Source organism: Peromyscus leucopus, chromosome X (genome assembly GCF_004664715.2).
Source record: "Peromyscus leucopus breed LL Stock chromosome X, UCI_PerLeu_2.1, whole genome shotgun sequence".
NCBI lineage: Eukaryota > Metazoa > Chordata > Mammalia > Rodentia > Cricetidae > Peromyscus > Peromyscus leucopus.
In genome coordinates, this window is record NC_051083.1 from 98,189,738 (window position 1) to 98,207,806 (window position 18,069).

General features: G+C 38.2%; 1 protein-coding gene across 1 annotated transcript in view; it reads right to left on the minus strand.

Annotated features, from left to right (window-relative positions):
• The window catches only part of Lhfpl1 (LHFPL tetraspan subfamily member 1), a 49,770-nt gene that overhangs the window by 15,855 nt on the left and 15,846 nt on the right, over positions 1–18,069 (minus strand). Inside the window, exon 3 of the mRNA XM_028876927.2 lies at positions 13,055–13,153. Within this exon, the coding sequence (XP_028732760.1) occupies positions 13,055–13,153 (99 nt within the window). The remainder of the gene's footprint in view (positions 1–13,054; positions 13,154–18,069) is intronic.

An 18,069-nucleotide genomic window follows, 5' to 3' on the forward strand; every position in this document is an offset into this window, starting at 1 on the left:
GGAGAAAAAGAGGAGGAAGAAGAAAGAGGGAAGGATGAAAGAAAGAGAGAACTCCAGTAAGCCAAATGAGAGTGTGTATTGTGAGAAGGAAGACAAGATTCTAGAGTTCTCCTTGTGTTCCTTAGCATTGTCACAGCTACTGCTGTTGATGTTATACATTTGGATTAACATTGTCATCACTTAATTTTTTTATATGTCTCTACAGCTTGTCTCCCCAAACTAACTACAAGCTCTTTGGACTCTGCCTTTATAGTGATTTATTCAATATTTTATATATCGTGAATATGCGAGATTCAATTGTCATTATCTTTATTTTGAGATATATATATATATCCTTAAACACTAAGAATGCTAAAGGACCAGACCTAGAAACTGGACCTATCCCAGGAATCAGAAATAAGTGAATTCTCATTCAAACAATTTACTGAGACCTATATTGGCAATTTCTATCCAGACTTCTTCACCTAACAGATAAGCCCCAAACCCCTCAGTAATAACAAATTCCTCAAATTATACCATCCAATATGAGTATAGTGCTTCACAATTGACAGCATATCTTTTCCATCCACTACCCAGTTAATCCTGTTTTCTGACTTTCATTCATTCACTAATGCACAGTTGTAGGCAGGAATATTATTCTACACGAAGGAATTAACAGAGAGATGAAGTGCCTCTCCAAGTTCCTCGGGAGGTATGGTGACTGCGATTATGCAGGTTTGGAGCTGGAGAGTTAGTGTGGTCCAGGGAGAAGAGCCTGGCATGACAGTTACAGGGAACTGCATTTGAAACCGTGTCCTGCCCCTTCCAAACTGGATCCTGAGGGGCAAGTCATTTTAGCCTTTTTGAGCTGCTCTTCCTCATGTGGAAAATAGAAGTGGATCTCCTTACTTTACAGTGCAGCTGAGGAGGTCAACTATGATGGCACATTTTTTTTAAAAAGCACAAAAGAAACAAAAACAACATTCAGTGCAGAGCTTAGCATGAGTACTTTTCAGCTCTCTCTGTCACCATCCCTATGGAAACTTGAGAGTCCTTTAAGATGCAGACTTCTAGGCTTCTCTACAGATCCTTTGTGCCTGGAACTTTGTGGGAGAATCCCGTGGATTCTTAGGTTCAGCCCATTGGGGCCTGAAGTAGGGTGTATTATCAGCCCATTAGAGAAAATGTGGAAAGGAATCCACAGTTTATTTAGAATTTACCCTCTTCGCTGGGCGTTGGTGGCGCACGCCTTTAATCCCAGCACTCGGGAGGCAGAGCCAGGCGGATCTCTGTGAGTTCGAGGCCAGCCTGGGCTACCAAGTGAGCTCCAGGAAAGGCGCAAAGCTACGCAGAGAAACCCTGTCTAAAAAAAAAAAAAAAAAAAAAAATTACCCTCTTCTTGGTGCTGTGCTAGGGGCTTTCATCTGAGAGATAAATTTTTATCTTTCTCACCATTTTTTACAATTCACTTAGGTAAGGTTTAGTGACAGTTGTATACAGGAAGTCCTACGACATAGCCCTAACATTCTTTCCCTCCTGTAACTGTAACCTAGGATTGTGCTTGATCTTCTCCTTTACAACCCACTTCACTTTACACTCAAAGCTCTGAATTCGTCTGGCCTATATAATTGCAGCAATACCCATTGCCGTTCTCATAGCCAGACTGTGGGCCATGCACTGACCATATTTTATACACTCTCTCACTCTATCCTCACTGTCAGTGCCCTGTAACCTGGGTGCTGCAGTGTTAACATCTGCTCTTAAAAAATAGTCTGAGATTCTGCTTTCAGACAAAGGCTGAAGATATAGTATCATTCTACAGTAAAAGGGAAAAGACTAACACACAATAAAGGCAAAAGAGGAAGAGGAAATTGGCATTGATGCTTACAGAAGCAACTCCAGGGCAGGAAACGGAAGCAAAGAAATTGTGATTCACATTCTATAACTTGAAGACCACAAGTGCGTGCTAAACAAAATGAATTTGCCTTGCTTTACTGCCATCGTGTGGTTGTGTGCTGTATAGACAACCAGCTCATAGACCTCTATTTCTGTTACTGAGACTATGAGGCCCTCAATAAGTCAACAGGAAGAAAATAAGGCCTAGCAGAGGTCCTGCCCTTCAGGCCTTTGTAAGAGTCTTCTCTTCCTCTGGAGTTGCAGAACTGAAACTGGAACAAGCAACTAATTCAGGGATGAACACCCTTTCTCATGCAGACCATTTCAGGAAGAAGAAAACCGTTTATAAGCCCCATTGTTACTTTTCCTAGTCAAAATGAAAATAGCCTCATGTTCCCTGACAACGGTAGATCGTTACTTTAACGGTCTCATTATTTTAAATCTAGAAGGTGATCAGCAAGAAGATCTAACAGATTAGCTTTCTAATTTTCACCCCTCACTCATAAGGATATTGCTTCAGAACTTCTCTGCACACTTTTCCAATGCAAGGCCAGAACCATTTCGAAGGTAATTGATATCTTGCATTGCCTATAGGGAAATAGGCTTAAAAGGGTAAAATGGGTCATCTATAGCCCAGACAGTAAGATAGGGATACAGCCATTGCACAATGTAAACTTTTGTTAGGCACCAGAAATGTGCAGTCGAATGAAGTTGTTCCCTGACCCATTGATTCCCTCCTGCCTCATCCGGGTTAGCCCAATTTCTTTTCTGGATGGAGACAGATCTCTGTGGTAGTTAGTGCACATAACAATGTGATTTTCAGCAATGTCTGAGCCAGATTTTCAAGGACTGTCAACATTCCAGTTAATGCTACCCCAAAGGAATGTGACTCTGGGCAATGCCCTTGGCTAAATCCATCTCTCTCAATGACAGCTACCAGCAGTGTCCTTGAAGTATCCATGTTTATAAGATGTATCCTAAGTACAATGGGCTCTTTTTGCTCCATGTTTTGGTGTATACAACATGATATTTTGATATATATGTAATAAAATGATTATTTGTCAAACAAATAACACATTCATCTCCTACTATAGTTATATGTATACTAAAACCACTTGAAAATCTACTTTTCTCTTGGAGAACAAAAAAAGAGACAATTATGAAATTAATTATGATTAGTGGAAAGCAAATCATAACAGGGAGCTGAGTAGGTATATAGGGCCTTTGATGTTCTGAAAGTGGAGAAACATTCAGACCCACAGTCAGGCTTTATTACTGGAGTTGACCACATGGCTATCCACCCATCTAGTTCAGTGTTCTCTACTTAAAAAAAAAAAAAAAAAAAAAAAAAAAAAAAAAAAAAAAAAAAAAAAACAGGGAAATCAGGTCTCCAAGGGGGAAAGTGATGTGCCCAAGCAAGCTTAGGAAAACTGAAAACAGAGTAAGGAGGTACCCTGCTGAGGCTGACTTCTCCCACACTCTACTGCCCCACTGTGGACATGAGGATGGTTGCTAAGCTGCCTGACTGAGCTCTGGTGAGCACAAGACAACAGACTGTCCATGCCAACGGAAACTGACAGAAAGGCAAGGTAACGGGAAATGCCTGGAAACTGAGCCTACAATGGTCAAACCCCAAGTCTCCATAAAAGGTTTTGAACTGGCAAGAATGAACGGAAATGTTGAGAGAGCAAAGGAAATGAACCCCAGAGAAAGGAAATGCAAGGAACACACACGTGGCCTTTGGTTAGCCTCTGTGACAAGACTTTGCCAAGTTGGATGGATCTTCCTTGCCTCCCTCCTTTCTGAAAGCCAAGTCTGGGGCATCCCCTCCACAGGGACTCTGACAACTGGGCAGATTATCTACTAATAAGCTACATTAATGCAACATTGTGCTTTGTATGTAATTATTGCTTCCCTCTATCATCTCGATAATCCTCCAAGGATAAATACTATTACCAGTCTCCATTAAATGAAATACTGAGAGGTTAAGGAGTGTGCCCAGATTTTCGAAACTAGTAAGTGGTAAAATAAACCTATGTGTTTATTCTTCGTGTTATGTAGGTCACAAATTCTAAAGCTGTTGGGCATTATCCTGCGGGGTCATGTAACAAAATATGGGAGGGTAATGAAAATCGTAGCAACAGCGAATTGTTTCTGAATGCACAATGGGCACAAATTAATTCAAAATCAAACATGCAATGAATCTGAGGTATCTCTGGTACCACTTTGCCCAAGCTGCATTGTGCAACTTCACTGCAGTCATGGTTCTGAATTTACAACACAGTACGTTTAGCATTGTGCATACCCTCACCACACAACCATGTCACAGACTGAAACATGGGCTCGGATTAATTGCTGCTGCTTGTTATAAAGCACAGGGATTTTACTATATAAGCAAAATTTGCTGAACTTACAGAAACAGTGCTTTAATTAAGGAAAACAGAATCTCTTAATATTTTTCTACCATCATTCTTTAGCATGTAACCATCAAAGCAGTGTGTCTATGGATTATATTGTGTTAGTAAAGTTTGATTGTAAAAACTGCTGCTTCACACATGGGATCTACACAAATCCAAGCCAAATGGGGTCCTAGCATTGAGAGGAGAACTGGACATGAGGCCCCATCCCTAATCAAAAAGTTATTTAATTGACAACCACTCACAAAGGAAAAAGCAGTTTTCTCCAATGGAGTCTCACTGAGTATACGAATCACTCTTAAGGCCAGGCCGCCTTCCTAGCCAACACAAAACAAACTCAATGGTATCTTTAGAGATGTTTTGTCTCATAATGTTTCGTTTGGACATTTTCTTAACCCTACCCATCTTTTTTTTATCTATTATAGTTTCCAATTTTGTCTTTTTATGGATTGTGTGTGTGTGTGTGCATATGTGTGTCTACATGTGTATGTGTTTCTTTAGCTTTTCTTTTCCTGCCTCTTTGCTTTGTTTTAGCCTGGTTGGTTTGTTATTTCTTATTGGCCTATTTGTTGTGTAAGAAGATATGTATGTGTGGGATGGTGGGAGAATCTAGAGTGAAATAAGGAGGGAGAAACCATGATCAGAATATACTGTATCAAAATTGATTAAAATAAAAATTTGATATAACAAGAGAAATAAAAATAAAAACTGCTGCCGGGCGGTGGTGGCGCATGCCTTTAATCCCAGCACTCGGGAGGCAGAGCCAGGCGGATCTCTGTGAGTTTGAGGCCAGCCTGGGCTACCAAGTGAGCTCCAGGAAAGGCGCAAAGCTACGCAGAGAAACCCTGTCTCGAAAAACCAAAATAAATAAATAAATAAATAAATAAATAAATAAATAAATAAATAAAAATAAAAACTGCTGCTTGAGTTGCTGCATTGAGTTTCATAAAATGTCAGAGAATTTTGGCCTGGCATTAGAACAGAATTCACAACGGCTTTTGAAATGGCCCTGAACACACATTGCTATTTTGTGCTACATATTTATATGGAGTTGTACTCCAAGCACTGATAATTATAAAACAAAAATACAAATCAAATAAAAAATGTGGAAGATGCTATAAGTACTTTCTTATATAATATTCAGCCACAATTTACTTTTTATTTAAAAGCAAGTGTATCATTTCACTATTACACCAGTTTCCTTTCACCTGTAATAAATGGTAAAATCATGAATAAAAGTTGTTTTAAAATAAATTGATTTATTATTTATTATCAGTAGTTTGACTTACATATCTATTTTTATATTTAAATACTTGGGGTTGTATGAAAATTTCCTCAGGGAAATGGTTCATGAGTAGAAAGTTTAAGAAGTCCTATAGATGTGGAATATCTGTTTCTTATAATTGATTATTTTTCTGAAAACTAAAGCATGATGCATTAGGTTCTTTGGTTATTGCTGTGGCCAAATACCCAAGAGAAAGTACTGCAGAGGAAGAAAGATGTCTTTTGGCTCATGGTTTAATGACTGTAGCCCCTCAGGTCAGGGAAGGCATGGCAACCGGCAGCTTGCTCACAGCTAGGTAGATCAGGACACAGAAACAAGAATGCTAATAATCTGGCTTCCTCTTTTTTTTTTAATTCTGGCCAGGACCTCAGTCTGTGGCACTGTTCTACATTCAGAGTGAGTTTTCCTCCCTCAGTTCAACTTCTCTGAAATACCCCCACAGATGTGTCTCCTAGGTGATTCTAAATCCAGTCATGTTGGTAATAAGAGTTAACCACCAAACGTGAGAATAATTTCATTTAAAATTGGTATCAATATAATGATAATGATGACATCACAAAGCAAATATTGACAGATTATTACACACCAAACACTGTACAGTGTATATTTCATAAGTGACTTTATATAACCCTCACAAAACCTGTATAGTAACAAGCTCACAATTATGAATAATTTTTCCCATGTCACATATTTGTGTATTTCATTGTGCTAAAAACACACCCACTTAAAAAAAACTATTTCTTTTTTTCATGTTTGGTGTTTTGGCTCCATACATGTCTGTTTACCATATGTGTGCCTGGTACCCATGGAGGCCAGAAGAGGGCATTGGATCCCCAGAAACTGGAGTTGTGGATGGTTGTGAGCCACCAAGCAGGTACTAGGAATCCAACTCAGGTTCTCTGGAAGAGCAGCCAATGCTCTTAACCACGGAGCCCTTTGTCTAGCCACCCCCACTCCACAAAGGCCACACTGCTAACTTTAAGCAATCCATGTTCAGTCATCTTTGGCATAGGTTCTGATCTTTTCCCTGCTTCTTACTGCTTTTGATGTCAATTCAAGCAAGCCTAGGAGAAGGATAGCTGCAGGGAAGGAGATAAATACATTATCTTTGCATTAGACTTTTCAGACATTCATCTTTGTGGAATCAGTTCCATGAACTCTTCATTTAATGGCAAAAGTCCAAATAACAGCAAACCAAACACTTTTCTCAGGGAAAGGCATTGTACTTGACAAGGCTGTTGTTTGGAGCCTTTACCTGCCTTTCCTCTTCTTAGTGAATGAGTAATTTCCTCAACTCCCAGATACTGGATCACTGCAGCATGACAGTGTGCAGCCTGGAAGCTACTTTCAAGTCATTAGTCACTTAAAAAACCGTCATCTGCTTTTACTAGGACTCAATAGCTATAGCAATTGATCTAGAAGGTAGATTCCATCTTATGCTTCAGTGCAAAGTCATAGTTAATGTTCATTGATTTTGTGCTTTAAATATTTGATTATTTGTTTCATCTTTATGAACAAAAGAAGAAAGGGAGTTAGTTCCCTAAACTGCTTAACCAAAGACATTTATGAATAAGAGTCAGTAGAGTGAGTTTAGAGCAGATATTGGAGACTATTGGAACAGCAAGGATACTGGTAGAATAGGAAACATTGCAAGATAAAATCTTAGAAGCCGGAAAGGCAGTGGGCAGGACTCAAATGTAAATGAAGAGCATTGACATTCCTTTGCAATTGTATAGAGATTTTTGTTTTGTATTTTGTTTAGTTTGATTTTTGAGATATTGTCTTCTTCTGTAATGCAGGGTTGCCTGGAATTCAGTGTCCCTGCTCCTTCTACCTGAGTACTGGAATTGTATGTACACATCATTATACTTAACTTGCAATCACATGCTTTAGTCTTTGGGAGCTGTTCTTATACAGCTCTTCTCTAATCATTTATCAGAGCCACCCCTAAATCCACTCCATCTCTTTCTTTTAGGAAGGAAGACTGAGATAAGGAAGGCATAAGTAGATTATACAAAAGACCAGAATAAGTTCCAGAAAGACTGTGTTTGTATGAAATTATAATATGTGGAACATAAAAAATTTATGTGTCTCTTTTTTATGAAGTCTCTATCTGTACAATTTGGGTATAAGTCCCATCCATTCCAATAAATATCCATTCTACTTGAAGCCTCTTCTAGAATCCATTGGATAATGAATTCTCAAGTGTCTCAATATATACCTTCACCAATATAGAGGAAAAATGGCCATGGTACTGTGTACAGGACAGTGGATTAGAAAATAAACTCTAGTCAGTGTTTTGCCATTATATTCCTGAGTAACTTTACATAAATCACTTTACCTCTTCATGTCCCAGGGTTACGTCATTATACAACAGCATGGTATGATTAGGTATGTATACATTTCCTTGTTTGTTTATTGTCATTAAAGTTTACTGAAATTTTGTTGTCATAGGAGATTTTAAAATAAACACAAGTAATGAAAAGGAAACCAAAGTGGTATTATTTATATTTTAATATGACTATCTTCCTAAGACAATAAAAATGTAAGCAAAAAATATATCAGAATAAATAAGCTAGCACTTTCCTTTCCATTTATATCTCAAGTCATCTTCAGACCCTACTGTAAATCTCACTGTCTTCACAAACCAATGGTGTGTATCATTTAAACTATGATACATAACACATGAAATTGGCAAATACAAATTTGTAGAATATGTAGTGATATGATTCATCTATAGATGCTATAGAACTTACCTAAGAATTAAGTGTTATGATAACAGTCTTTTCATGAAAAAGAGCTATGTTCCATTAGAAGTATTTGGATTGTTTACGTTCTTACTGGGAGCTCTTTGGTTAGTGGTAGGATTTCATATCTACCTCCCCTCACATAGAGAACAAGAGCCTGCAGCATTCTCAGCTATAAATGAACCATCTATACTATATCTCCTTCTCACAAGGCTTAGGGATCATTGCAGAAAAGGAGTGGGAGACTATAGGATCTAGCATCAGATAATGAACACAAAGAACTCACAATGATTATGACAATATACACAAGTTCCATGCAAACAATAAGGCTGCTATGGTCTGGGTATTGTTTGTCCCCAGAAAATCATGTACTAGAAGCATGGTCCCCAGGATCAGTATTGAAACCTTTAAGAGATGAGTCTTAGTAGGTCCTGAGAGCTCCACTGCAATAAATGGATGAATGATGTTTCAAAGGACTTTTTCAGACCTTCCAAGAGTAGATTATTTCACAAGAAAAAGCAAGCTGTCATTAATGAGCAATCTTTGCTCCCTTGTGTCCTTGCACGTATACATGACCCTTCTGCACATATCCAATTCCTTTTCTGCTTCTCTACCATGTCTTTATACATCCAGACACTGATGTTATGCCAAGTTGAATCTTTGGTCCTTATGCATTACCCAGGAATGGGTGATCTGATATAGCAATACAAAATAGTCTAAGACACAGGATAATAATCCTTTCCTAGCAGATTAAAGCAAAGATGTAAAGGGTAGTTATGTGGCTAGTAAATGCCACATAGGAATTTGTATTTGCCAATTTTATGTGTTGAGAATTTCCAAGACTTTGACTTAACCTTTCTTTTCACTCCTTTTCCATAGGTAAACAGATCTTGTAAAAGTAACTCCACCTGTTTGTAAATCTCATCCTCAGAAGGTGATAGTCATTATTATCACAATTATTTATCCTTATACCTGTATTCTATATGTGCTAAGAACTCTCAATTTCTAAACATGAGACTAGATTCCTCAGTGAGGTTCAGACCACTTGCTTGACATTAGCATTTAGGCTACACGGAGACATCTCACAAACATCTGAACTGAGTTTCTGTTTTTCCTCTTCCTGTTCGAACCATAGCTATTTCTCCTCTCATCTTTCCACTTCTTGTCTTCTTTTACCCACACCAAACCTAATACCTTCTACAACTGATTGAGCATTTTAAAATACATAGCTGTCCCTCACTATCTACTGGAGATTGGGTCAATTATAGCTGCATAAGAATTATACATTCATTATGTATATTTCAATCATTTCTAGATTGGTTATATAATATAATGTCAATTTATGTGAACAGTTGCTGTACTGCATTATATATAGATAAATGACCAAAAATGTACATTTGTAGTACAAGTGCAATTTTTTGTCAAATTTAATTTTCCATAGTTGGTTGAATCAAAAAATACAAAACTTAACCTGAGGATACAAGGGACAACTGTGTTTTTCATCTAAAAAAATTTCATATATGAGTACTGTATTTCTACCATCTCCCCTTCCCTCTCCTTCCTCCAAGTCTTCCACCATACACTTCCCATCAAATTCATGATCTCCTTTTTAAATTTTTATTGTTTCATGCATACTTGTGTGTATACATACATACATACATGCATATATATGAATTAATATATAAACACAAACTCCTGAGTTTTAGCGTTGCCCATATGTGTATTTTTGGGGGCTGATTACCACTTGGGAGAGGGCTCATCCTGAAAGAAGATGGATTTTCCCTCTTTCAGCAGATATTAATCACCTACAGCTCTTCATCTAGGGATGAGGCCTTGTGGGCTTTCCTCTCTCTATGCCAGCATGTCAACTCTATTTGTAACCAATGGACTTTATTCAGATAGCTGATACCTGTTCTTTTATTTCTTCCTAGTCTGAGGCTATCCTCCCTTCTGGCATCTTCCACTCTTGCCACCACCTCCAAAGGTATTCTCTGCAACTCTGTCAGAAGAACCTTCTAGGATGGAAGTCACATCTTGTCTCCCTCCTTCACAAAATCCTGCAATGGCTTCTCGCAGTGGTGGGTAAACCCCAAAGCCCTGTTAAGTCAGATTGCTGCTCACAACCCTTCAGTTGTCTGTTACATTTCTTGTCACTCAGCTTCAGCAACACTGATCTTGCAGTTCTTACCAGCTAAATCATGCCCACTTCATAGAATACTGTCTTTTTCTGTATGTAGAATTCTCTTCTTCCTGAAATTACCCTGTTAATACAACTAATCTCTCAGTTTCCTTCTAAAGAAACCACACTTTTTCATGGAGATCTTCTGTATTCTTTCCCCAGTTGAAGTAAGAATGTCCTCTATTATTCTTTCTCACAGAAACTGTCTTTCTCATCACAGCATCGACAACACTGTCATTTGGCACTACAATAGTCCCTGTCCCTTTAAGAACAGATGCAATACATTTGGATCCTAGCCTGAGAATACAAGGATGCGCAGTTAGGAAACTTGGACTAGGTGATCAGTTTCTGGGCCTTTAGTTCCTCGTCTTTGAATTGAAGAGGTGAGACTAGATTTGTTCATACAAAAAGTGTCATTTGATTATGAAAAAAAGATAAAGTCTCTTTTATCACAGAGCTTCCATTCTATTAAGGAAAACAGGTGGTCAAATAAGAAGACCAAGTAACTACATGTTATGGGCTACAAAGGAAATCAATAAATAAATATATCGCAGTAAAGGACCTTCAAGGTTGTGGTGTGTGTGTGTGTGTGTGTGTGTGTGTGTGTGTGTGTGTGTGTGTGTTTATGGTGTATGCATGTGGAAAGGTGCATCCATGTAGGGGTGTAAATATATGCTAATATATGTTGTGTTCAGAATTTGATGATTGGAGTGTCTTCCTCACTCATTCTCCATCTGATTTTTCTTGAAACAGTGTTTCTTCACTGAATCTGGAGCTCACCTATTAGCTGAGAACACTGCCCAGTGAGCTCAAAAGATCTGTCTGTCTCCATGTGTTCTCCACAGTACTGGAGTTGCAGATGTGCATGGCTATGCCCAGATTTCTACATGACTGTTGTGGATCTGAACTTAGGTTCTCAGGCTTGCATGGCAAGCACATCATCCATTGAGTCACCTCCTACATCAGTGGTCGTAGTGTTTAATATAAAGGATAAGGAGAATAAACAACAGCATAAACCAAATAATATAGCTAAATCTCCTTTTGTTTGAATAGTCTATGATAGTCTATGATTCTATATAAAAATATGCTAAATTTTCCAAGCACTGTAAAGGGAGTTGATGCTTCATTAAAACTGATACTCAGGTCTTTGTTTATTTGATGAAAGGATATGAAAGTATTTTTTTTTACATTTTTCTCAGAATAATACTAGTATATAAAAGCAAACTCATAGTTGTCTGAAGAATAAAATATAATAATAAATATAAAGTTCATAGTACAATCACCATTTTGGGTACATATAATGTTTAAAACCTGTAAATTACAGATAATAGCTACCTCTGCTGGAGATATGGAAAGATGCAATTAGGGCAGGATATGTAAAAATAAAACAATTCTGTTTTAAGTGTTTTTCCTTTTGTTATTATTTATTTACTATTTGAAGTAATAGGTTTCATTGTGACATTTTCTAATGTATATATGTCAATATACTTTGTACTGAATCTCCTCACCCGCTCTCTTCCTATCCCTTCCGTCTGTGAGTCCTCCTCCCCTCTGCCAGTCATTCTGGCCCCTGCTTTCATGTTACAAACATCCTGTTATCTTTTCTTGTTCTTTTTTCATTCCTTGTAGACCTCCTTCCCTCCTCTCAAAATCCTCTTCTTAGTATTATGTTCTATTCACATAGCCATCGCAACACCTCAATCTAAATCTAAGTTCTGCATGAGGGAAAAATACATGATATGTGTCTTTGTAAGTTTGGCTTATTCCACTTAACATAATTATCTCAGGTTTCATTCATTTTCCTGAAAGTGTCACAATTTCATTCTATTTTCAAAGCTGAAGAATTCCATTGTTTTTCCATGTCATATTTTCTTGTTTTATTGTCTTTGTTTTGATCTATATATTCATTTTGTCCTTCATTTTCATTATGTATTCGTATGTTGATGGATATTAGGCTGATGCCATTTCTTCTCTATTGTGAACAGTGCAACAATAAACATATATAGACTTGAATTAAATCGTGCTTCTGTTCACTAAAAGCTCATGTGCAAGTTAAGAACCACCTTCCCCTCTTTCCTCTTTATATAATAAATTCTCAAAAGCATTTTAATTGTTATTAACATTACTTTTATTCTCCTCTACCCACACAAAGGTAAGCTTGAAAAGAATACGAATTCTGAGAATAAATCTCTCATTTTCTGTCTCATTCTTTTATGCTCCTCCTCAGGTAAATGATAGAAAATAACACACACCAAAAATTTGTCTGTATGCCAAATACTTCAAATTTTTTTGTAGTTAGTTTCTCTACACTGGCCAAAAGATGCTGGATAAAAATGTATAAAGGACATAGAGAGAGAATTAATGAAACAGAATTTTCAAGGCAATCCCTATAAGTTTAAAGGGGCAAAGGAACTCAGACAAACCCATGACCATCTAGAAGCATGACAGATATGGTCAAGTGCCATTAGTAACAGAGAACTCTCCAAGACATAAACATTGGAAGAAAGTTTTCCCATAAACCATCAGTGCAATTCATGCCATACCGCCTTACCTAACTGAAACTGATTGGAGACATTTCCGCATGTTTGCATCACCTCCGGGCTGTTCCATCCTAAAGGATATAATGCACAGCCTGAGCTTATCAGCAGCCCTGGAAAGAAAAACACACACACACACACAGGTAGGAAAATAGAGTTTTCTGTCATCCTATCATCTTCCCTGGACTGCTTCACATTCAATTCTGCCTCCCCCCATTCAAGCCTTACACTCACTTCTTAAATGCTGCATTTCTGTTATAGTGTCAATTCACAGGAATACTGTGTCATTCCACAGGTAGTGGAGTGTGATAGATAGATAGATAGATAGATAGATAGATAGATAGATAGATAGATAGATAGATAGATAGATAGATAGATAGATAGATAGATAGATAGATAGAGAAGTGGACAACTTCTAAAGAGAATGGTATATGAATCTAACTTAAGATAGGTCAATATTACTTACAGCCACTTTTTCTTTGTTGGTCACACAATGTCTCACTATGAGTCCTATTCTGGCACCAAACTCTCTCTGAAGCTACCCAACGGAGATACACACTGCATACATGTTACAGATGCTTCACGTGGTAAACTGGTATATACTCTCTCTTCTTCAAAGTAATTATTTCAACCAAAACCCAAGCCTTCTTTGGCTTCTATGCCCCTGTAATGATTAACTTTGACTGTCAACTTGGTAGGATTTAGAGTCACCTAACAGACACATCTTTGGGCATGTCTATGTGACCCTTTCCAGGGAGGTTTAATTGAGATGGCAAGAACTATGTTGGATGTAGATCATGCTGGTAATTCTGTGCCTTGGTGTGCTGGATGGAACAAAGAGGAGAAAGTGTGGGCAGCCGTGTTCATTACCCTCTGCTTCCTGACTGCAGATACAATGTGACTTCACACTCCAGCCACCACTTCTAGGGAACTTCTCAGTGCCACAGCTTCTAATTGTGAGGTGCAATAAACTTCCTTAAGGTTTTGTAAGTTATTTCTTTACAGAAACAAGAAAAGTAATAAAAAAAAAAGCCCCATTCAGTCATCTCCCATTGGCTTAGATCTTTTGGTCATTATAGGGAAATGCTGTGGAACTTTAATAAAAACCTTACTCTTCATATCACAGTTATAAGCCTGGGTTAACTTGCCACCACCATGTCCTAGGAGCACCAGACTCACATAAATAACCCACAACCCTACCAGGCCTTTGGCTGCAGTAATTTGGAGCAAACATTGGTACCTGACACTAAATGAAATCCAATTCATTGGCTGGCTAGTAATGTGTATCCCCATAGCCAGACCTCAAGAAATAAGCAGCACCAGATTTTGACTTCTGAAACTTGGAATTAACATATAGTGATGCATAGTGGTAATATATCACCCTAAGGTAGGAACATTATGGTTCAGGCTGGGTTACTTGCCACGTTCAAGGGACTAGCCTGACAACTTATGGAGATACTGTCCTGAAATAAAAAGAAGGGACAAACAGGCAAGGAAAAAAAAAACCAAACCAAACATGGCACTGTGTAGCACAAATCTTAAAAGGTCTTATTAATAAAAACATACCCAGAGCCAGGTATTAGGGTGAATGCTGAAAGATCAGAAAAATAGAACAAGCCACATCCAACCTCACTTTGCCAATTCCTCAACTGATCTTGTTTCCTCAAACTGGAAGCCTCTGTGTCCTCATCCAAATGGATCTCAGCTGAACTGCTGCTCAAAGCCTAAAAGCTTAACCAGCTCTAGTTCCTGGCCCTCATACCTTATATACCTTTCTGCTTTCTACCATCATTTCCTGGAATTAAAGGCATGTGTCACCATGTCTGGCTGTTTCCAGTGTGGCTTTGAACTCACAGAGATCCAGTTGGATCTCTGATCCCAGAATGCTAAGATTAAAGGTGTGTGTGCCACCATTTTCTGTCCTCCATGTCTGTCTAGTGGCTGTTGTGTTCTTTGACCCCAGATAAGTTTATTAGGGTGCACAATATATTGGGGAACACAATATCACCGCAGCACTGCTGAAATAATTCACAGAGAGCATAAACACTGGAACAAAACAAAGCCCAAGAGGTGGGATCAAGTCTCTAGGGCACTAAAACCACAATTTATGATTGAAATCTGAGGAAGTTAAGCAAAGCAATTGGTAGAAAAAATGACTAGGCAGAATAGTGACATGAATGAGATACATCGTGAAATAAATGCCTTACTGTCCATAAAATTGAAAACATAAAAAGCAGAAGCTGTTTCCTTTTGATAGGTATCTGCTTTCAATTTCCTAATGGCATGTATATTGTCCTTTTCCACCGAGAAGACTCAAGTGAATCTGTACTATTTTCCACCAAAGTGGCCTGATTTCAAGAACATTATACTTGTATGCCACACCTAAGGGACAAGGAAAGGACACCTGTCAAGAATGTGCTGACAGGAAGCAGCAGACCTGTAGAACATGGGAGCAGTGTGCCATCAGTGGTGAGTGAATGGTAAACTTGCAAGTTCTAAGTCCTGGTGTCAGCCAGACAGTGAAAGTAAGGCCATCCCATGAACTTCTGCCCTTATTTTCACTTTTCATTCTTCGCTCATAAATATCCTAAGAAGTTCAAGAAGCCCACTTTCTCTGAAGAAGGTTTCAGTTTGAGCAAGTGAGTTTCTCAGACATCAGCTTCTCTCCATCCCCAGTGAGGCTACAGGAGAAGGATCTTAATTATAGCAAAAAGGGTTTAAATATGGAAAGAAGAAGAACTTTCCTGACTGACAGTGGGAAGAAGTTTGGAAACTAAAGAAAGACCCAATTAAGGCTTGAATCCTCCTTCAATGGAAAGCTTAAAATTAGAACACATTCATATCTGTCGTGTAGTCTTCCAGGAAATTAAAGTGGTCACTCAGAGACTTTTCTAGACTTTGGAATTTATCCAGTAGCAATAGAACAATACCCTTCCTTTTCACCCTAGCTGAACTGGAATGCTGTAATATGAGACAGTTCAGAGTACCCACAATGGTTAGAGACAAAAGTGGAAAAGAAAATTGAGTCCTTTCTTGTTGCCATAGGAATAGTTACTAAAGACAGAGAAGTTGGGGTAGTGCTCCTTGCTAATGCTAGCACTTTAGCATCTGAGACAGGAAGGTCATCAAGACTGCGTAGCTTGGGCTACATAGGAAGTTCCAAGCTAGCCTTAGCTATAATATAAGGTCCTATCTCAAAGAAAACAGAGACAAAAAAGAAAGAAAAAGGGAGGGAGAAGGGAAGGGAAGGGGAGGGAGGGGAGGGGAGGGGAGGGGAGGGGAGGGAGGGAAGGAAGGGAAGGAAGGGAAGGGAAGGAAGGGAAGGGAAGGGAAGGGAAGGGAAGGGAAGGGAAGGGAAGGGAAGGGAAGGGAAGGGAAGGGAGACAAGCAGACAGGAAGACAGGCAAACAAAGAGAGAAAAGAAAGACAAACTAGGTTTTCCCAGACTCTCTAAGGGTAGCATTCTGAAGGAATTTCCTCAGCTGGGTTGGGAAATAATTCTGGATATCTGGTGTAGTCAATAGCATCTTTTCTAGTCTAAAACATTATATTTACTTTTAACTTTGCTCTGTACTTTTATTTTGAGAATTTCATTTATGAGCACTGTATTGGCATGATCTCCCTCCTCACTCTCTACCCTTCAACTCCTCCTGTCATAGAATCCTGCATGGAAAAAGACCTTTAGATATTAGGTCTTCATTCACAAGATTGTGCAGCTGGTCATTGGCAAGATGCTTCTAATCAAAAAATCATCAATCATTACAGGCTCTATTGTTCCAGAGTTTAATTTTCAAGAGTGGCTACCTTTTGGGAAGACAAGCTCTACCAGGCCTTAGGAATTTTGCAAGCATGAGATCTGGACACACAACAAAACATGACACCTTAAGAGAACAAGTTCTGAAATCTGTCTAAACCTCAGTTCAAAGTCCTGACCTCAGACAAGCAACTTGATGTCTCTCTATGCCTCATTTCCCTCAATTTTAAAGTGGAAATAATAACATTACTATATATATATATATCCTATACAGATATTTCAATAGCCAACAAGATTAATAAATATCAAGTGACAGACACTTAAAGTACTCAACTAACATTTGTAATTATTAAACAGCTGCTTTTCTCCATGGCTCCTCTCCCAATTTCTAACCATATTCCTCTGTTAATTTCTCCCTCACTTTGTCTTCATAACAAACAGCTGAAAAGCCAAAAGTTGAACAATAATCCATTCAAAAGCTACCAAATTGAAGTTGTTATTTTACAGTTCTGCAGAAGTAACTAGTGACAGACCAGGGGTCTCTGTGAGGTGTAGGTCCTGTCCCAACACACATACAAACATGCTCTACTCAAACTACTCCCCCAATGCCCATTTCTCATACTGTCTTTTAGATGGAAAGTATAAACACACTTCATGTACGTTTTGATGTGTGACTGACACTGTCTCAATACATTTTATCATAGCTGGAAAATTTTGTCCTTGGGAGACACATTAAAAAGACAAAATGAAATCACAGTGTAATTCTTCCTCAGTTAGATTTGTCCCCAACAGTTCTCCTTCTCTATTTGGGATTGTAACTAGCAACAGAAAAGTCATTTGCCAATGCTGAAACCTGGAACTTTCCAAGACAGTGGCAACAGATTAAAAATGTACATTTGATACTTTTTGTTTTACTGTCTTTTTGTTTGTTTGTTTCAATTGGCTTTTTCTTTCTTTTGAGGTTTATTTGAGAGAGAAAAAGAACATGAAGTTGAGTGGGTAGGGAGTTGGGGAGGATCTAGGAGGCATTGGGAAAGGGGAAGAATATGACCAAAATATGTTGTATGTAGATTTTAAAATAGTAATTTAAGTGAAAAAATTAAAAATAAGTAATGTATAAAATATGTAGTTGGATATACACATAAAGGACTCTAAATCAGCATGCCACAGAGACACCTGTACACCCATGGTTAGTTGTAGCACTTCACAGTAGCTATGATGTGAAACCAGTGGAGATGTTTATCAGTAGATGAAAAAAAAACATAGCACATATAT